The 23150-nt window shown below is 34.9% G+C and overlaps 1 protein-coding gene across 2 annotated transcripts in view; it reads right to left on the bottom strand.

Annotated features, from left to right (window-relative positions):
- Nucleotides 1–23150, bottom strand: part of TAFA2 (TAFA chemokine like family member 2) — a 429252-nt gene that overhangs the window by 17790 nt on the left and 388312 nt on the right. Inside the window, exon 5 of one of the 2 annotated variants that reach the window (XM_019732468.2) lies at nucleotides 14968–17031. The exons of the other annotated variant lie outside the window; for it this stretch is intronic. Coding sequence (XP_019588027.1) covers nucleotides 17020–17031 — 12 coding nt within the window. The 3' untranslated portion in view covers nucleotides 14968–17019. Of the gene's footprint in view, nucleotides 1–14967; nucleotides 17032–23150 lie in introns of those variants that run through there. 2 annotated transcript variants of the gene reach the window in all.

Genomic DNA, 23150 nt, shown 5'->3' with positions numbered 1-23150 from the left:
TGTCAGTCTGGTGAAGAAATGAAAATTTCCATTATCTGAATGTCCATTTATCCTTTAGCTAATAGGATAAAAGTATTTTTTTAAAATGAATGTATTAGTTCGAAAACTGCTCAATAATAATGATGATTATAATAATGACAACTTACTGGCCAAAACCTGCTGACGTTCATTATTTCAGTAAATTCTTACAAGTACAGAGTTAGATACTATTGCCCTTATTTCATAGATGAGGAAATTAGGATTCAGAGACCATAAATTACTTACGCCAACAGTGAAACCTGAACGGGAACCCAGGTCTTTCTGATTGCAGACTCCATGCTCTGAACCACTAGGCTAAACCACCTCTGTCTTCTTATGCAAATATTCCTCCATGAAAAGAGAGATCGCAGGTACAGAAACTTCAGTACATCCCCTCTACTACAGAAGAATTAAGATTTCTGAAATTCACTAACTAGACTTTCAAGGTTGACAAAGAAAAGACAACCCCTCTGGCCAAGAAGCCAGTAATTATTTTATTTCAATTGAGAATTCTTGTGTTTAAGACAGTGTGAATTATGTCACTACCTACTGCATGAAAAAGCAGCCATTCCTATTTCTAGTAAGCTGTTTGCAGTAGACGTTTTAGAAATATAAATACACTATTATACAGCATTTTCTACCAATAGCATCATTGTTTCCCTCCATATGTTCTTCCTGTAGGTGTCTAATGAGTTCCTACATATGAAAAATGACAAGGGAATCTATCTGAGGACTAATTCCAGCAACTATGGCATATGGAGACATTGTTTTCAAGTCCCTTTGCCATAATTTCTAGGCAAAGCAGCAAGATTACCTGATGGTGGAGGCTAAAACGCTTGTCATCCCCCACTTGTAAGTTCTGCTGTGCTCTCATCTGCAAACGGCAGGCTATTCTTTCAGGCTTTGTGCTGACAGCGATAGTGGGAAACAGCAACATTTCTGTCAGAATTTGATACACACTTTCTCTTGTCCATTCATAGTGAACATTTCTCTACCACTAAGCTCAATTCCCTGACTCTGTAAAAGGAACTGTTAGGACTTTTGCACTTGGTGCATTTATCTCTACATCATCTATGAAGCCTCTTGTATTTCTGAGTGTTTTATGCTCCTCTGAATACTTGTGAGGATTTGCCTGACTGACAGGTTATGATTCAATAAAGACATTTCCCAATGAATACCTCTGCTTTGCTTCCATGCAAGTGGAAAGGATGTACACCTTTGAGACAGGGGGATAGAGAGATGTAATGTAGTAAGAAGTGACTCTCCACCCGCTCTGTCCTTCCAGATCTTTAACAGTAGTGATTGTGCAACTTATCATTTCTCCCACATCCCAGCTATACAGACATATATTCACTCATCAATTTACACATTCCCAAGTATCACTGAGCACATTATTAGAATGAACAGCTCGATACCGCTGTGCATCACATTTTTGTGTGTCCAGTGCCGTTTGCTAGCACATGTTTGTTTCACTGATTATAGGTTAGTCCCGAGTTTGGCCTTTGGTGTTTAGACGTTAACAGAATTGACACAGTGTTCATTCAGGCCTCTATTGTGATTCAACTATTCAAGCAAGTGGTTCTTCCAGCTTTCTTTTCCTTTTCTTTCTCTTTCCCTCCTTCCTTTCTTATAGTCCATCATTTAAACACATTGGAATACGCATCTGCTACTTGTTAGACACTGTTACAGGATCGGGGGAAACAATGCTGAAGAAAATAAAATCTTACTTTGAGGGGTTGCATTTGTGTCAAAAGGGGGAGAAAGGTAGAAAGGCAATGTAATTAAACTAGATAATATCATATTTTGATGAAAGCTTTAAGGAAAATGAAATACAGGTAAGTGGTGGAGTGAATGAATAGAGTAGGGTGTTGCCTACTTTAGATCGGGTAGTTAGAAAGGTTGTCTCTTAGGAGTAAAGATTTGAGATTTATGGATGTCAAGTAGGAAGATAACCAAGTGAAGATCTGGAGGAAGACCTTTCTAGAGGGAGCAGCTGGAGCAAGGGCTATGGGGTTTATTCTATTTTATGTGAAGTGTGGTGGGCCATTAGAGAGACTTTTTCAGAGGAGTAATTTACACATGTTTAATACATTTTGCTTGAAATGTTTATTGAAACAATTGTAGGTTCACATGCAGTTATAAGAAATAATGATGACAGATCCCCTGTACCTCTTAACAAGTTTTCCCATTGGTAACATATTGCAAAACTATTGTTAATATTACAACCAGAATACTGATATTGATGCAATCCATTCCACTTTTACTTGCCAGTATTTTTTGTTGTAGCCATATTGTGTGTAGTGATATGCCTGTGCTTTTAATTTCCCTAGTAACTAATGATTTTGAGCATGTTTTCATGTACTTCTGTGCTTTTCATGTACTTTCATGTACTTCATGTACTTTTATTTGCCATCTTCATATCCATCCTCTTTAGTAAAATATTCATGTCTTTGCTCCATTTTCTACTTGGATTGTTTATTTTTTTACTATGAGATTATTTTTTGTTTGTTTAGATATAATTGACATATAACATTGTATTAGTTTTAGGTACACAACATAATGACATGATACATGTTTGTATGTGAAATGAGCACCACTGTAAGTTTAGTTAACATCTATCACACATAGTTACAATTTTTTTCTTGTGATGAGAACTTTTAAGGTCAAATCTCATACCAATGTTCAATTATACAATCAATATTGTTAGCTGTAGGCACCATGATGTATATTATATCCCTAGGACTTATTTGCCTTATAACAGGAAGTCTGTACCTTTTGACCACTCCAACCCCCATTACGGTAACTACCAATCTGTTCCCTATGAGTTCGTATTTTATTTTATTTTTTTTAGATTCCACATGTAAGTGATCATACAGCATTTCTCTTTCTCTGTCTGACTTATTTCACTCAGCATAATTCTTCAGGTCCATGTATACTGTCATAAATGGTAGATTTCCTTCTTTTTATGGCTGAATAATATTCCATTGTATATACACCACATTTTCCTTACCCATTCATCTATTGATGGACACTTATGTTATTTCCATGTCTTGGCTATTGTAAATAATCCATCAGTGACCAAGAGGGTTCAGATATCTTTTTGAGGTAGTGATTTTATTTCCTTCAGATAAATACCCAGAAGTGGATTATAATAGTTCTATTTAAATTTTTTTAAAGAACCTCCATACTGTTTCCATAGTAGCTTCAGCAATTTATATTCCCACCAATAGGACAGAAGGATTCCCTTTTCTCTACATCCTCGCAAACACTTATCTCTTGTCTTTTGATGACAGTTATTCTAACAAGTGTGAGGTGATATCTTACTGTGTTTTTGACTTGCATGATCAGTGATATTGAGTACCTTTTTCACATACCAGTTGGCCATCTGTCTGTCTTCTTTGGAAAAACGTCTATTCAGATACTCGACCCATATTTTAATAGTATTATTTATTCTTTTGCTATTGAATTCTGTGAATTCTTTATATATTTTTGGTATTAACTCCTTATCATATAGATTTTACCCTTGAATAACATGGGTCTACTTATATGTGGATATTATCCAATAAATATACATTCCTCTGTGTATCTACGTTTTGCATCTGCTGATTCACCAACTTCAGATCGAAAAAAAAGTATTTTGATCCATGGTTGGGAATTCAGGGATGTAGAGGGCTGACTATGTGCAATTGTTCTGTACAATTTTATAGAAGGAACTTGAGCATCTGTGGATTTGGGTATCTGCGGCGAGGGGGTTGAAGATCCTGGAATCTGTAGATACAGAAGGATGACTAAGTTTTTGGTGAGTCATAAGTTATACACATATTTCTGACTATATGGGGAATCGGCACCCTTAACCCTTGCATTGTTCAAGAGTCAACTGTGTAAGATTTGCAAATATTTCTCTTATTCCATAGCTTCCTTTTCACTTTGCTGATGGGTTTGTTTGCTAGCAGAAGCTATTAAGTTTGATGTAGTCCACTTTTTTGGCAGGGGAGGGTGGAATTCTACTGCCTTTGCTTTTGGTGTCAAATACAAAAATTCATTGCCAAGACTGATGTCAAAGAGCTTATACACTTTGTTTTCTCCTGGAGTTTTTTTCAGGTTTCACCTCAAGTCCAATTCATTTTGAATTGATTTTTGTATATGGTAAAAGATGGAGATCCAGTTTCATTATTTTGCCTGTGGCTGTCTAGTTTTTCCAACACCATTTATTGAAGAAACTATCCTTTCCTGACTGAGTGTTCTGGGATCCTTTGTCATAAATTAATCGACCATATATACATGGATTTATAGCCGGGCTATCTAGTCTGTTCCATTGATCGGTATCTCTGTTGTTATGCCAGTATCACACTCTTTTGATTATTATAGCTTTGTAATATAGTTTGAAATAAGGAAGTGTGATATCTTCAGCTTTGTTTTTAAGATTGCTTTTTCTACCGGGGTCTTTTGTGATTCCATGCAAATTTTAGGATTGTTTATTCTATTTCTGTGAGAAATGCCATTGGAATTTGGGTAGGGATTGCACTGAGTCTGTAGATTGCCTTAGGTAGTATGGACATTTTAGCAATAGTATTCTTCCAGTACATGAGCGTGGAATATCTTTCCATTTATTTATGGCTTCAATTTCTTTAATCAATATCTTATAGTTTTCATACACAGGTCTTTCATCTTCTAGGTTAAATATATTCCTGGGTATTTTTTTAAATTGTAATTGCAATTGTAAATGGGATTATTTTTATTATTTTCTCTTTCTGACAGTACATTATTAGTGTATAGAAATACAACTTATTTTTGTGTATTTTTCTCCTGCAACTTTAATGACCTTGTTTATTGATTATTACATTTTGTAGTGCACTCTTAAAGGTTATATATATATATGACGTCATGTTATCTGTAGATAGAGATAGTTTTACTTCTTTCTTTCTGATTTTGGAGCCTTCTGTTTCTTTCTCTTGCCTAATTGTTCTTTCTAGGACTTCCAGTACTATGTTGGATAAAAGTAGTGATAGTGGGAACTCTTGTCTTGCTCCTCATCTTACAGAAAAACATTCAGCTTTTCACCAGTGATGATGATTTTAGCTGTGGGCTTGTCACCCAAGGCCTTCATTATATTGCGGTACATTTCCTTCATACCCATTTTATTGCGAGTTTTTATCATGAATGGATGTCGAATTCTGTCTGTTGCTTTTCTGCATCTCTTGAGACGATCATGTAATTTTTATCATCCCATTTGTTAATGTGGTGTATTATATTGATTTTCAGATATTGAACCATCCTTGCATACTAAAATACATCCCACTTGATCATAGTGTATGATCCTTTTAATGTATTACTGAATTTGGGTTGCTAATACATTGTTAAGGTTTTTCTGCATCTATGTTCATCAGGGATATTGGCCTATAGTTTTCTCTTCTACAAGTCTCCTTTCCTGGTTTTATTGAGGATAATATTGGCCTTGTAAAATTAGTTTGGAAGTGTTTTCTCCTATTTATTTATTTATTTTTTTTGAGAGGTTACTGATTCAATCTCCTTATAGTTATTAGTCTGTTCAGAGTTTCTGTTTCATCATGAGTCAGTCTTGGTAGGTTGTATGTGTCTGGGAATTGATCTATTTCTCCTAGGTGTCCAATTTGTTGGTATATAATTGTTCATAGTTATCTTTTATGATCCTACTTATTTTATGGTATCAATTATTATGTCTCCTCTTTTATTTCTAATTTTATTTGAGACCTCATATAATCTCTAATTATATTTAGTTATTATAATAGGCATGAATCTTTGATTAAATATTTTTAATATATTTTATTTTATAAAAGTATTACCTAAGAAATTACTAATGATCCAAATGAAATGATAGCAAATATTAAGTTAAAATCTTGTATGGCCTTATTGTACCTATAACATGAGAATCCAGTTTAAAAAAATAAAAATAAAGGCCCCAGGTTACTCTAAATGATCATTTATCTATCAAGGATAGCCTCAGTGAAATAAACAAAATATACTATTGGCCAAATATTGTAAGTTTTTAACCTCAGTAACTATGCTTCTAAGTGAAAGCAACACTCAAAATTCTAATCAGTCCTCACATTTTATGTGTTTCAACAGAATCCAGAGTAAGTGGATTAGTTTTGGATATAATAAAAAGATTCAAGTCTGTTTTGGAGTGAATCAAAGCTTGTTTTTAGGACTCCTAAGTCAAAAATATTGTTGGATCCCTATAGATTGAAAGAAAAGTTGGTTTAAGAATGCCTGAGCAATTGAAAATGGGGTAGGAGAATTTATCAGAAAATGTTGCTGTGGCTATGCAGAGAGCTCTATAATGAGGTCCAATTACTTTTTAAAAAATATGTGCAAAAGCTGATAACACTTTACATATAGACTTGTATAAATGTTAAATGGACATAAGAACTGAAACACATGGGCAATTCTTGTAAAATTAAATAATCTCTTTAATTTCTCTTAAAAGAAAACCAGAATCCCTCTGTTTTTTGCTAGATGCTGATATGTTAAATGGTGCTTGAGAGGATATTGCAAAATATAATGGAAAGTATAAGTATTTTGGAGTTTGGGAAGAATTAAATTGGACATTCAGTTTTTTCACTTACTTGTTTTGTAGTCTCGAGATAGTTATATCTGTGAATTCATGTCCCCTGTCAATTTACAGTGATTGCACACCACACATGACTGTAGCATCAAATGAAACTAACTAAATCAAAAGTCCAGTATTGTGGTAACTGTATTTTAAAACATCTTTCTTTAATTCCTGTTTTACTTCTGCCTGCCCTCACCAAAAGAATTACTCTCTACTGCCGATGGGTAATTAATATAAGCATATTTAGGGAGGAGATTCTTTTAAGGAATTCATAGCTCCATTTCACATGGACTGTCTCTCAGAATTACTAAAATAATTCATAAATTACAGCACCAAATGCTAGAATGTTAATCATCAAGTAACCATGAATAATGTAGAAGCATTGGAAGACCAGGGATTGTACATATAGTTCTGATTTCCAAAGATTGAAAGAATAATAATAGGTGGATTTTGGCACAAAACCTGATGTGTCCTAGTCTAGGGAACTCTGCATATTATGATTGATGGTGTTTTCTTATACATGGCTAAAGGAAACTCCATAATTAATAATAAGTCAGTGCTTAGTAGCACAGAGTGTAACCAGATATCCAGGATTTGAATCTTGTTCTACCACTTACAGGCTATGTGACCTGTGCAAATTACTTAACCCCTGCTGCTTCAGCTCCCATCAGCAAAATGCAGGCAATAATAGTACCTACTTCATGTAGTGGCTATGAGGCTCCAATGAGTTAAAATTTGTAGAGGGCTTAAAGTCATACATAACAAATAGTCACTTCCAAATAAATCTCTGTGAAGTAAGTACTTAAATAAGTTATTGTTTTCATTTTCTCTTTAAAATGAGACTGCTAACTAACCTGAAGATGGCCTTTTGAAGAAAAATAATCTCACTTATAATTAGGACTGAGAAGATCAAATATAATATGAGTCCATACTTACAATAGCATAAGAATGCCAAACACAATGTTGACTTAAATCTATGAATGTTTAAAAGGTAAAGTTTCTGTTTGTTACAACATTAAAAACATGTAAGAACCACAGTGTAAGATGACCTTGTTTGAATTACCAATGTAGTTGGAGCTCTCACTGATAGAAAATGTTATACAGATTTTACCAAGAGCATCAAATGCCATGTGTCTTTGTCTTCTCTGGCACATTCTAATAATGATAATAATATTAGAACATATTCATCTAGCACTTTTAACTTTGCAGAGACTTAACCAATCTTTCACTGAATCTTCGCAATTGTCCTGGGTACCAGAGGGGAAGGATATTATTTATCTTTCAAAGATGAGAAAATCAAGGCTCAAAGAGGCTAAGTAATTTGCTTGCCCAGGGTCATGCCTTGTCAGCTCATGGCCCGATTACCTGAAGTGCCTTCATATAGTGCCTAAATCACAAATCAAAAACCTCTGTAATTCTTATTTTCTACATTCCTTTGAAACAAAGCCGGAGGCAAATACCCCTTTCACAATGGAGAAACGCAGCAGAGTTTACAGCTGTGCAAGATGAACACTGCACAACTCTGGGAACTGACATTCACATAACGGTGTATATAAATGGTGCTCCCTGGAATTGTGCAGTGCCCAACCTCTATAACCACATGAAACATGTATGAAGCACCTAGTTTCACTGATCCAAAAGTCCAAGTCAGAAGCAGCAAGCCGCAGTAGAATTGACATCCTGATTCCATTTCAATGTATGCTTTCACAGCAAAGAAGAACAAAGATGAAATCAAACAAAAGTAACTTTAAAAGAAAATCTGTCACTCAGATTGAATTTTCTCTTACTTGAAATTCACCCTGTCTATATTCAATTGAATAGAATGACATTTGATTGAACTGACCGGGAAAGAAAGTGACAAAATACATCCGGATTCAGGCTCTCAAATTTGGTTTATTGTTTAGTGCAGCAACCCCTGAAATTAAATGAGCACAAACAGGAGATTCATCATAATGCCATCTGTGGGATCCTGTGATAGGGAGACACTGCTATTACAAAGTCCTCTCACAGTTAAACTCCCAAGGTGGACTCAATATTCTGCAAAATAGCACATTGCTTTAAGTGAGCCTGGAACTTTTTTTTTTCTTTTTTCATTTTTTCCATTTAAATTAGAAATCTTGTAATTGGATTTTTAAAAGCTCTTTGTGAAGTAATCATCTATAATCCATTCTCAAGTATTCCTTCTCGGTAAACCTGTAAGAGACACAAAGAGCTATCCCATACCTCCTTTTTTACAACTGCTACATGGTTCTCTTTGAAAATGGTTACTGTAATGAGTCCTTTAAAACAGAAAATGAGTCATTTTAACTTTTGAAAACGAAATAGGAATTACAAGACAAGAAAAGAGGCCTAATGTTTAGTCAGAGGTGAAATAAGGAGGTTCCAATGAGTTTCATATAATATCATTAGGAATGCTACCAGAAATAAGTAAGCCAACAAAAATATTTTAGTGTCTATTAGTGTTTAAAGATGTTGGCAACATACAGTAGTAGCTATCATGAAGGAACACCACAGAATTCAAAAATTTCTAAAATCAATTCTCTAAAAGTTAACATGAAGAAATTCACAAATAAAGCATTGAAAGTGAAAATAAAAGATGACCAATGTTGGTGACATTTTTAGTAAAATAATTGAAATGTCTGACAATGAAATAGCACTAGATTGTTTATATATTCCAGAACAAACAACGTTTAAACTGTAATCTGAATGTGTTTCCTAAACCTTCAAAAAAAAGTGTTTTTCATGAGAACTGAGCAGTAAAGACTGACAACAGTGATTAGCGAGTATCTTTCTGCTATATAGCACCATGGAAATTATGAAAAGCCATTTAATCCCTCAGATGGTTTAGCTGTGACATTTTTGAAGCATAGTACAAGAGATTAAGCTATCAACCAGAAAACAAAAAAGATTAACATGACATTTGCATTACAAATCACAATCATGCTCCATTTGCTAGAATCTTCCCTAACAGTTGATGCTCAGCATTTGGCGTTAGGAACAAGTTATTCAGTCAACAAGAAGCAAACTCAGTTACTGCTAAACATGTCTATGTAGTGGGTATTAAATCGTGCGGTGACTCATCTGAGAAGCAGTGTCTTGGCTGCCTACTGCATCCCAGACAATGCAACACAATAAGATTACTGAGGGACTGACCTGAAGCTGAAGTAGAATAATACTGAAGGTCAACCATAATTAAATATATATGTGTATATATTTGTATATAGTCATGGAATGTGTGGGATGTGGAGCACAGCATAGGGAATATAGGCCATGGTATTGTAACAGCTATATACGATGTCAGAGGGGTAGTAGACTTGGGGGGTTATCGCTTGGTGAGGGGTGTAAATGTCTAATCATTATGTTTGGTACACTTGAAACGAATATAAAAAAATAAAATAAATAGATTACTGAGAGGAAAAGATTTAGGATTGCAAAAGTTAGCTAGACAGGGAACAAATACGCATTACAAAGGAAAGCAATGGAAATGCAGAGAAAAGGCACCTAAGTCTGCTTGTGGGAGTCAGAGGAGACTTGGCAAAGGCATGCATTACAAAGGAAAGCTCTAAGATGTTTTTTCTGTCTGATGTCATTTTATTAGTTTGGTGCAAAAGTAATTGCGGTTTTTGCAATGTTTAACCTTTTAAACTGCAATTAATTTTGCACCAACCTAATACCGACCCCCACTCCCCCCAAAGAAAACATTTGAGAATGGAATACAGATAATTTCATCACACGCCACTTTTTAAAGCTCTATGTAAAACGTTTTCAATTCAACTGTAAAATAGCAACAGAAAAAATATATATAACTAAGATTAGTTAATAAAAACTACCCTTTCGAAAACCTAAATTAAGTCCTTCTTGACAGTTTGGTTCTAGGAAGAGTGTTTCGAAACTATCTTACTAATAGTAATCCTATGACAGCATCTCAGTATTTATCTACTTAATTTCATGGTAGCTATTTAAATCTACAGAATTTAATAATTTAAACTTGAGTATATGAGAAAGAGCTGATTGGGAAAGCCTGGGGGAAGATGGAGGGATAGTCCAGCTTCAGAGACAGAAGTGTTTGTAGGAGCAGAGTATTTTCTAAGAACTACATACAGGGACTTGGGTGTGACAGTATTAGTAGTTTCCTGTGCAGGCATCAGGGGTGTGAAGAGATACACAGGGGCCAGACCATGGAATGCCCTTTATGTTTGAGGCAGAGTATAGCTTTTATATGAGGACAACAGGGAGACATCAAAGAATTTGGAGTTGATGAGTGTATCAGAATCACATTAGGATTGAAAAATTACTCGGATAAACAAGCAATCTTTGTACTGAAGTGTGTATTGTATTGCATAAGACTAGCATGAAGTCACTAGTAGTAAGTGAAAAAAATGGCCCCAATTCTTGATCCTTTCCTGTATCTGACCTCACAATGTGGCTTTGCAGCAACTTACATCAAGAGGTGGCATCTCTTTCTCCACCCCTAGAACATGAGCTAGCTTTGTAACTGCTTTGGCCTTGAACGCAGCCAAAGGGGGTATGTGCCAGTTCTGACTCTGAGCCTGTTTATCTTCGTTCTCTCAAAATCCTGTCTCCTCTGACATGAGAATAAGCCCTGTTTGTGGACGATGAGACACCAGTTGATGGCAGCCCAGTTATTCCCCCTAAGATCATCTTATATCAGCTCACAGCCAGATACTCCAAACACATACGCGAAAGTTCAGACAAACTCAACACTGCTGACCCAACCACAGGGACCAGCAGACACAGGTGTGAGCCCAGCCAAGTCCAGCAGAACCTCCCCCAGCTGACCCATAGACTTGGGAGCAATAATTGAGAGTTATTATTTTATGCTGCTGTGTTTTGGAATTGGGTACTTCACAGCAGTGGGTAACTGATACATCACTCTAACAAATCTTCCCTTAATGACTGGACACAATAACAGAAAACCTTTCAAATTAGAAATAAAACATAAACCCTCAATATAGAATACAAATAATTTGTTAAAGTCCTTCTTCTTTAACATACTAAGACATCACTGAGGTTCCTAATTACTAACATGCCTACCCTCATCAAAGTGATAGACTTCTTTTTCGAACATTGGCCTCCCCTGCTTTTCATTCTCCCATTTTACTTTCAGCCACTTCTCTCTCAGGTGCTACTATGCAGCCTCCGTGCTTTGTGGAATTTACTTGAAGATTCTTAAGCTAAGTAGCTAAATATTCAGTTTATTACCCCTTTCAGGAGAGATATCATTTGAAAAGTAGGTAAAGCTTACCACTTTTTTTTTTTTTCACTGCATCTAATACAGTTCTTAGCATATAGGAGAACAAAAGTGTTTGTTAATGAATTAATGGATCTCTCCTTATTCCTCATCTTAGGTCCCTAGCATTATTTCCCTTCAGCTCGCTTTTCAGTTTCTCTCCTTTAGCTTCACCCACTCTTTCTTCATTTATCTAACAGAGGAAATATTATTCCTCTCACACTAACCCTTCCACTTGATATTCCCAACCCTACCTATTTCTTCTTCCTTCAGGATGTTAATTCATCCTTTCCTTTACCATTTTCTCATTCTCTACTGACTCCTTGCACTCAACCTATAAACCTTTCTGTCCTTTCCTGTCAGAAAAAAAAATATTTTACTTAGTTTGCCACTATGGTTACTCTTTTACCTACTTTGTGCCACTTAAGTCCAGAAAAAAAGGTGATTTAAATGTAATGCCTGTATGTCTTCCTCTTCTATTTAACATGTCTACCAGCAGGCCTCAAACCCTTTTATATCACATATGATATGATTATATTATTTTCTGTCAACATGACTTTTACACTATTGCAGAGCAAACAGAACTGTGACAGCAAACAGTTGAAGAACCACCATTTAGTAAATATTTACCCTGCACTAGATACCGCGCTAAGCAGTTTACATATATTAACTCACTGAATATTCAAAACAATCCTGTGAGGTAGATAAAATATTTTTATTCTACAAATAAGGATACTGAGACTTAATTTATCTCTTATTTATCTATTTATGATCTTGGAGTCATTAACTTTCTATGTCTCAGTAGCCCAGGTACAAGTTGATACCCACTCATGCACTAATCAATTCCAAGACCTACAATGATCTATAATTACAAATCAAATAAAAACTGTTCACTTCTTATCTGACATGACCCTTCTGAAAGTATCATTGACACTTTAATCTCAATACTCTCTGTCTCCACTTGCCACTCAGCTTGGCTTTCATTCAAATGTTTAACTTATGTTTAACTGAAGCCCCATCATCCCATTTCCATAGGCTCAGGACCTTCTGGAGTTCTCTTCCACATCACTTTTTCACTCTTCCAATCCTTTCACCCAGTTCCTCATGTCCACCTTGGCAAAACCTTTTCATTAGTGGTTCTTAACCCTAGATGCACGCTAGAATCACCTGGGGAGCTTTGAAAAAAAAAAAAAAAAAAATGCTTGTGCCCAGACTCTCATCCTAGACTGATTAAGAGAGTCTGAGAGAGTAAGATAGGGCATGGATGATTTTTTTAGGATAATCAAGTCATTTAAATTGCAACCAGGATTGATAGCCATTGTTTCACATTCTCCTCAGTGTAATAGCCCAATCTCAAGCCCTGATTTGCTCTCCCCTGAATTATTTTACTCCACTTTAATTTTTCTTCAAGCTCACAATCTCTCTTAAGACTTTCAATCACATTTTTGCTTAAATATGTAAGATGTAACTTTGGACGTGCAGTGCCCTGCTCATACAACTTCTAGAATGAAGTTCAATCACTTTGTATAACAGATAGGACCTTCCAGAAAAATGCTTGGGACATAGTACATGGCATTTTGGAATATGCAATATAATGAAGAAACATGGATATGAGAAAAATCTAAACAAATATGAAACACTTATAAGTCTTCTGTGTACCCTCTTTCCATTGGTTAGCATAGTACCATCCACATTGAAAAATACCTATCAGATTGATTTTAAAGGCCATTTTTAAGGCTAAACTTCAGATAACCCCAAGATTCAGTCTAGTTAAATATGCTTGTGCCTAGTAGGAATTTAATAATGGTCATTTAGGTGCCAGATAATTATAATATCTACACTACTTTTCATGGTCTAACAAAGTGTAAGTCAAATGATAAGGAAGAAATCTGCTATCTCTACTCTTTTTTCAAAGCATTTTTTATATAAAACAAAAGAGAAGGGAAAGAAGGAAGAAGAAGAAGGTAAATAAGAAAGGAAGAAAATAAAGAAAGAAAGAAAGGCAAGTGGGCAGGAAGTCAGACAGGCAGAGAGACAAACCATTACCTTGATAAAAATAGTCATGTTCTACCAGTATGAATTCTCTGGGTTAGGGAAGCAGGAGATGCCCTGTGTATATCTCCCCAACTTTTCAGTCTCTCTAAGCAAAGTGTTGGCCATCACTCTTATTCTCTCTCCAATGAGCAAGTCAAAATGAGAAAGGGCTAGATGATGAAAAACACTATTTGATATCTTTGTATCATCGAGATATATCATCTATAAATTGAGAAAATGATTAAAACGTTTAAAAGATTACATCCCATTTAATCACTGTGCTATTAGCTATTGTATAGCATCAAAAATCACAATCCAACTACACAGCATTGTACAGTAGCACAGGACTTTCTGAGGCAAACAAAGAACAGTATCAAACTCAATCATAGTCCCAGATTCTCAGATCTCTTCCTACCCGTTAAATCCAATACCAAATTTGAAATCAAATATGGTACACTCTGGTGTTAAAACTAGAAGTTTTCATGTGTTAAGGCAATAAGAGCATATAAAAATAAAATAAAGCTGTAGAATGTTATCCCAAAAATAGAGAATGTTAAAAATGTTAAATCAGTGATACCATTTGACCCACGCTCTAATCCACATTATGGCATAGTACAGCAGATGTAAGCTACTCAAAATGGATAAGATCACACACACACAAAGTGCATGCGAAAATTGGTGAAATTTGAATAAGGTTGTTATATGAGTTAGTAGTAGTGTAGCAATACAATTGTTTTATAAGATATCACTAGGGGATGATGGAGAAAGGGTATGGAGAAGTCCTCTGTGCTATTTTCATAACTTCTTGTGAATCTTAAACAATCAAATATTAGAAACTTGTGTAAATGGCAAGATTTGCCATGGATTTTTTATTAAAAGTAGATTGAAGAATTTACGTCAGCTTCCTTATGAACTCAGAGGGTTTCCTGTATAGTAACTGAAGTGTTTTTAAAATAAAACACTAGAAAAAAGACTGGCCAAATGTAACTCATGAAAGAGAGTCTACTTTATATCCCAATTTTATTCACCTTTTCTGAATAATCACAACATTAATCTACTGGAGATATTCTAGTTAGTATATTTAAATTCCATTTATTTTTCTCTATTGATATGCATGTATTACACTTATATATAATACAGAATTTTCAGTGTTGTTTTAAAGGACATAGTTTAAAAAATGAAAGGCATGATCTATAATGTCAAATAAACCTGGGACAAATTCATAATTTTCAAAATAATATAGCTTTCCACTTTGTTCCAAAGAAATTAATGATATTATAATTGATGCAGAAACTCCAGTACAACTGTTATTCCAGTCTTTGAGTTCATACAGTATTGAGCCATTGTGAAATTCACTTGGAGCCATCTAATTACTTTTATGCATAATTAAAATGAAGGGAGGAAGTCATTTCATTCCATGGATTTGTAGGGCAGTATAATTTTAGTTCAATGTCAGAAGCATACTTTACAAATTTACTTTTAACAAATGTTACATTTTTAATTCTTCCCAGAAGAGATTCCGGGTAATATATTAGTCTTTGAAAGTTGTTACCTATAGACCAGAGGTCTCCAGAGTGTGTCATGGAAACCAACAAATACCTAATGGGCCATGTCAGTAAGTTTTAAAAATACGAAAAATGTCCGCATCTTCTCTAATATAATGGAACTTCTAATAGGACAATTTCTGAAGTATCTTCCTATTAGTATAAGATGAGTAAAACACAAAAATTTCTCCCTTCACATTCCTTCAAACTGTATGATTACATACTATTATTACAGAATGGCTTTGCAATTTCCATTCTTCTCTCCCTTCACATCACAAATGAAACCAAATAAATGTAGTATAAAATTATACATTCTGTAATAACTTAGAAAAAAGGGTACATAATGTTTAAGGCCTTTAAATATTTATAAGACTTTCCTGTAGAAATGAAAACCACAAATGTTAAAATGACTTAAAAAGTGTGGGCAAAACTGACCTAAGAAATTGTTTGAATGGGACAACTATAAGCAAATATTTATAAATCTGAGACACAACAAAATGAACAATTTATTTTATCAACAGACTGAACAAACAGCATTCAAAGAGTCATTGGGATCAAGCAAGAGACAATCTAAAATGATATAGAAAGGACAGTTTAAAAAAAAATGCTAGAAGAAATATAAGTAAGTATTTTCAAGCTAAGAAATCAGAAACCCACATGCATCCCTGGCAATTTTTTTGAAACTGAAGGCTACCTAAATACTTGACTGCTCACTGCTGATTTCTGTGAAGGGAAAAAGTAAACATAAAAAAGAAAGAAAAAGCCCACTTAAAAAAAAAAAACAACAACACAAAAAAGGCGAGTGCTCTAGAGGTACAAAATAGTATATAATGAAAATGGTAATTCAGTTCTAACTACTACCTGTTGAACTGACAGAGCTGCGGTAGTGTATTAGCCTTGGGGAAACATGTCAGCTAGTCTATATATTCTTATGTGATTGATGTATTCAGGTAACTATTACTTGCCAACAATAATTACTATCAATGGATATAATTTTCCATTCCATTAAGAAAAGCAACTTTAAGATGGTAAAACATATAGGCTTTCAGAGCTCCAAGATTAGGATATAAATAAAATTGTCTCAGTCCACACCATGCCGGAGGAGAAGTTCGCAAAGGAAATGTCACTGAAGCCATATACAGTCCCACTGGCCACTGAACACAGGACTGGACTGAGGAGCACGTCCATGATAGAAGGCCAGTGCACTTGGGAGACTTTCAGAAACAAGGAAAACAGTCACATTTGGAGCCAAGATCCCAAAAGGCGAGTGTCTTTGACATCCCCCGGAAACACCATGTCTTCAGATGGTGACTTCAAATTCTTTTAGCAAGTGCGATTTTACAAGTTGAACACAGTTCAAGTCTGATGAAGTCTTCATGACCTAGAAGTTCATGTCTGATTTTTCAAGTCTTGATGTCAAGAAGAAGCTGATTATGAGCCATGAAATCCTTTGGAAGTAAGACTTTGGAGTACCTCTTCTGAGCGGTATAAAAATTTTCCTTCAAGATCACCTCAGAAGTTAAGTTTCTATGCATATGTTCAATGTCATCAGCTTTGAGGATCACTTGATTTATTCTTAGTTAATGGGTTACCTACAAAGGAAGAAGAAAATATTATAATTTCATAATGTGGCTATAATCTTAAAACTCCAAACACAATTTAGTATTAGAAATTAATAGGTAACTCAAAATGCTAGTATTTTTTGCTATATTAAATCAATTGAATTTTGAAAGACTACCATGTTCAGGTGTTCCCAGCTTATAAAAATATACCAATATGTTTTTCTTTATCGTTGCACAATAATTTTAGAGCCACTTACACAATTATCTACATGACATCAACTGTGACCAGGATGATCTCAACTGGTGCTGCTTTCCCTCTCAGATGCAAAGACTGATTCTGGAATCCCTGTACTTGAATAGGCATGGTGGACATAATCTAGAGATCATAAACACATCATGCCAGGCCTCAGTGAAGAAAGACCTTTGTTCACAGGAATACAATCAGACCACTTCTTCAAGAACGCTCTTAGGAATTGGCTCCATAAAATCCATTCTTGAAATACTTCAAAAATTGAGTACTTATTTGACTCAATTATAGTACAGAAAAATTAACCATTCGTGAGCACAAAAATCTGGGGAGAAAAACATTTATAGGATGGTACATTGTTTTAGTAAGTTTTAAAGGTGCCCCAAAATTCTCATAAAATTGATTAAAGTAGTGTTATTAATGCTATTACAAATATTATTAAAGAAGATTCACACTGACTTTTCACACCTACTCAAGTCCAAAGAATGTGTATAGAAAAAAAGAATAATGCACAGATACAATACCTGATACATATGTGCATCTCTCTATAAGCATGCACCTGGATGATAGATACAGAGATAGACAGAGAGAGGTTTCTGCTGTGTCAAATAATTCCTAGTTATACCACAATATCAGGGTGTTTAGAGTTGCCTGACAGTTCTTTTTTAGCAATGGATATAACAAAAAGTGAATTTTTAAAAATGGGTGGATACTTTGGTTTTCCGTTAAATGATAAAGTTGTCCTTTCATAAGACAGTAACAAAAAGGCTGTTTTTCTTTTGCTTAGTTTTGTTGTTTTTTATCAACTATGAAAAAGAGAAACATTAAACACCAAAAGAATGCCAGCTTTAGATTGTGCTCTGCCACAGCTCCTCTCAAATTATACTACCAAAGGAAGGAGTAAAATTCAAAAATGTATTTTTTGCATGGAAGCAGCCATCTTATTTGTATCTCACTGGTCAGCTATCATACCCAAGGAAGGAGCCTCTGCCTTCATATTTGAAACTTCTTACTCCTATGCACAGAGGAATTCTGGGAGGAATTGAACTGAGGATGGAAGGTTACAAACACATACATAAAGGGCCTTGTGACCCCTAGAGATTCCAGGAATGGGAGATATCTTAAGTAGGGCAGCAATCTTTTTTTTATTTTATTTATTGGGGTGACAATTGTTAGTAAAATTACAAATTTCAGGTGTACAATTCTGTATGACATCATCTATAAATCCCATTGTGTGTTCACACCCAGAGTCACTTCTCCTTCCATCACCATATATTTGACCCCCCTTACCCTCATCTCCCACCCCCCACCCTCCTTATCTTCTGGTAACCACTAAACTATTGTCTGTGTCTATGAGTTTTTGTTTCTCATTTGTTTGTCTTGTTCTTTTGTTGTTTTTGGTTTATATACCACATCTCAGTGAAATCATATGGTTCTCTGCTTTTTCTGTCTGACTTATTTCACTCAGCATTACACTCTCAAGATCCATCCATATTGTCACAAATGTTCCTATATCATCTTTTCTTACCACCGAATAGTATTCCATTGTGTATATATACCCAACTTCTTTATCCATTCATCTATCGAAGGACATTTTGGTTGTTTCCATGTCTTGGCCACCGTAAACAAAGCTGCAATGAACATTGGAGCACGCGTGTCTTTATGTATAAATGTTTTCAGATTTTTTTGGTAGATACTCAGGAGAGGGATGGCTGGGTCATATGGTAATTCCATTTGTAATTTTTTAAGGAACCTCCACACTGCCTTCCATAACAGCTGCACCAGTCTGCATTCCCACCAACAGTGTATGAGGGTTCCTTTTTCTCCACAGCCTCTCCAACACTTACTATTTGTCTTGTTGATGATCGCCATTCTGACTGGGGTGAGGTGATAATCTCATTGTGGTTTTTATTTGCATTTCTCTGATGATTAGTGATGTTGAGCATTTTTTCATATGTCTATTTGCCATTTGTATGTCCTCTTTGGAGAAATGTCTCTTCAGGTCATCTAGGGCAGCAATCTCATTATCAATTTGCCATTCAGTGGTCATTTTGCACAAGTTCTGGGAATGGTTTCTAGTTTGTCAGTGTAAGAAGAACATGGGAAGGAAACAGAACTATTTCTATAGATAAATGTCACAGGTTGCTAGGCGATAACTGATCATTGTGAAAAATATAGACACTTTTATTATAATCTTTCTTGATAAACATTGATTTAACAAATCTTTGATTTCCATTGGCCTAGAAAGATCTACCTGCCTCTTTCTGAAAGTTCTCTTCATAGTAGGAAAAATTATGAAGCATAATATAAGTCCATATTTCCAAAACCAGTGCTTGAAATGACAGAAAAAGAGAGGAAGTGATACAGAAAGACAGGGAAAGAGATTGACAGAGAACAAATGGTTTAGACTCAGGAGAGATGCAGCATAGACAACTGGAGGGCATAGTGGAATTGGAGGGACACGGTGCAGTGACTCAGTGAAAGTGAACTGCATGTCCCCTGGCATCATTTCAAGCCCAGTTTCTAATTAATCTGTTGGTGGGTATGATAGATGCAGTTTTATATCTTCATTCCAAGCTAAGCTAAGTATTTCATCCTGCTGCTTTATATAAATCTGAGGAGTGATTCTCTCAATTATTTATATATTAAAGCTTTGTTTTTAAATAATTTAAAAAAATAGATATCCAAATTGACAGTACAATACCAAAAGCTTACGTACATAGAACAATTTTTTTCTCCATCTCAGTAGAGAAAACATATAAGTATACACATGAACATATAAACACATGGAATTGTACAATCCATGTCATTAGGAATATCTTAAGTGTACATTCTTATGACATTAAGTTTCTATCAGCTAAAATAATTGCTAGAAAACCCAAATTTAAACCTGACTAAAACAAGTAATTGTTTAAGCATGGATTAAAACATAATTAAGACAATCTTTTTACAGTCTAATTTTATACAATATTCATAGTTTATTAGTCTTAAAAACATTCCAGCACATTTTATGAGATGAAAAGTAGGGCATAAGTTATTTTAATATCAGATGAAAGTGGACAATTGTTTGATCAGAAGATCATTGTGTTTTAGCATGTAGAATTCTGGATTTAGGTCAGTGTGGCAGTAATAACTAATCACACTGGATGTGTCATGTGATTTCCTGGACCCACAATTTTTCCATATGTATGAGGGGATTAAAAAGGGATAATCCTGTTAACCTCACAGGGTAGCTATGAGGATCAACTATTACAATGTTTGTGAAAACACCTAGCTTTGACAACTCTCAAGTACTATAAAAACAAAAGTTTTAAAGTTGGGGTTTTTCTAAAGTGCATAAGTCATTAACAAGAGCGCCACTCAAAGTAGAATGAAAAGATCACGCTAACAGACAAGTTAGAATACTACACTTAGGGAATTCAAACAAAAGCAAGGTAATAACATGCCCTTTTCAATTCAGTATAAATATGAACGGGTATCAGCACCCTCCCCGACAACCTCCAAATTTGTACCAAATGAAATGGCCAAACCAAAGATGGAAACGTGTATGGATGATTCTGCATATAGGTACATTATTACCAATTTTCATCATCCAACATGTAATATAATATCCAAATAACAATTTTAAATGAAATTATTGTCTAAAATTTAATACAAAAAACCCAACTCTTTTATGATTTATATGCTCATTAAATAAATCCAAGTAAATCAAGTTTAAATTATATTAACACAATCCAACATTTAATTTTTTTCTCCTTTAAAAGTAGTGTTTAATACATCAAATTAAGTATTGCCTTATTTTTAGAACTTAAATATTACTCTCTTTATAGGAAGTCTTACTTTCTAAGGATTTTCAGCAAGTTTTCAGTAACTAAAAGCAGGAGGCTGTAATAGAGCTAGTTTTACAGGATAGGAAATAGCATTTGCTACCATGAATGTACTGTCTTCTAGTTCTAGGCCAATAGACATAAAATGCTGCATGAGGGACAGAAATGGTCTTACAATCATTATGGTTATGTCCTGAGCTTCACATGCTATAGTCACTATCTCAGTAAATTTGCCTTTCCAAAGGCAATATTTTACACAGCTGTTCTTATTTATGTAAATCTTATTTGTGTGTGCTACACACCAACCAATTCGTTAAGTGAAACTACTTAGCAGCTGGAAACATCCAAAATGCAATAATAAAAATAATAATAATAATAATAATAGCTTTTCTAGTCACAAGCACAAACCTATCTTGGCAATGATTCAAAAGGATGAAGACGCTAATCTGGTAACATTAAACAAAAGCACTATTCTTTATGGTGAGAGCTTCCATTTATTTCTCCCTGTCCAACAAATCTATGATAGGGCCTTGAGTAGGTTTTTCAAAAATTTATATTAAAATCATACATTTTCTTTAAATTAAAGTTTATTGGGCAACAATTGTTAGTAAGGTTACATAGATTTCAGGTGTACAATTCTGTAATACATTATCTATATCTCACATTGTGTGTTCACCACCCACAGTCAGTTATCTTTCCATCGCCATATATTAGACCCCATTTACACCACTCCCTCTTCCCCCTTACCCTCTGGTAACCCCTAAACTATTGTCTATGTCTATGAGTTTTGTTTTTTTTTTTCAGTTGTTAGACTTGTTCTTTGGTTGTTGTTGGTTTGTATACCACATATCAGTGAAATTATATGATTCTCTGCTTTTTCTGTCTTACTTCGCTTAGCATTATAATCTCAAGATCCATCCATGTTGTCACAAATGGTCCTATTTCATCTTTTCTTACCGCCGAATAGTATTCCATTGTGTGTGTGTGTGTGTGTGTGTGTGTGTGTATATCACAATTTCTTTAGCCATTCATCTATCAAAGGACATTTTGGTTGTTTCCATGTCTTGGCCACCGTAAACAAAGCTGCAATGAACATTGCAGCACACATGTCTTTATGGATAAACGTTTTCAGATTTTGGGGGTAGCTATTCAGGAGAAGGATTGCTGGGCATATGGTAATTCTATTCGTAATTTTTTGAGGAACCTCCACACTGCCTTCCGTAGTGGCTGCACCAGTCTGCATTCCCACCAACAGTGTATAAGGGCTTCTTTTTCTCCACAGCCTCTCCAGCACTTTTTACTATTTGTCTTGTTGATGATAGCCATTCTACCTGGGGTGAGGTGATATCTCATTGTGGTTTTTATTTTCATTTCTCTGAGGATTAGTAATGTTGAACATTTTTTCATATGTCTATTTGCCATTTGTATGTCCTCTTTGGAGAAATGTTTCTTCAGGTCCTCTGCCCATTTCTCAGTTGCGTTGTTTGTTTTTTGTTGTTGTTGCATTGTATGAGTTCCTTGTATATTTTGGATATTAACCCTTATCAGAGGCACTGTTTGCAAAAATCTTCTCCCATTTAGTTAGTTGCCTCTTTATTTTGTTGATGGTTTCTTTTGTTGTGCAGAGCTTTAAAGTTTGACATAGTCCAATTCATTTATTTTAGCTTTTACTTCCATTGCCTTTGGAGTCAAATTCATAAAATGCTCTTTGATCCCAAGGTCCATAAGTTTAGTACCTATGTTTTCTTCTATGCAGTTTATTGTTTCAGGTCTTATGCTTAAGTCTTTGATCCATTTTGAATTAATTTTGGTACATGGTGACAGATAGCAGTCAGTTTCATTCTTTTCCACGTGGCTTCCAATTCTCCCAGCACCCTTTATTAAAGAGGCTGTCTTTTCTCCATTGTGTCGTTTTTCTTCTTTGTCAAAAATCATCTGTCCATATATATGAGGTTTTATTTCTGGGTCCTTAATTCTATTCCATTGGTCTGTGTGTCTGTTTTTTTTGCCAATACCATGCTATTTTGATTATTGTAGCCCTGTAGTACAAGCTAAAGTCAGGTAGTGTGATACCT

Source organism: Rhinolophus sinicus, linkage group LG02 (genome assembly GCF_036562045.2).
Source record: "Rhinolophus sinicus isolate RSC01 linkage group LG02, ASM3656204v1, whole genome shotgun sequence".
Classification (NCBI taxonomy): Eukaryota; Metazoa; Chordata; class Mammalia; order Chiroptera; family Rhinolophidae; genus Rhinolophus; species Rhinolophus sinicus.
Note: the sequence above shows the minus strand (reverse complement) of the source record. Positions and strands in the feature narration are given on the sequence as shown.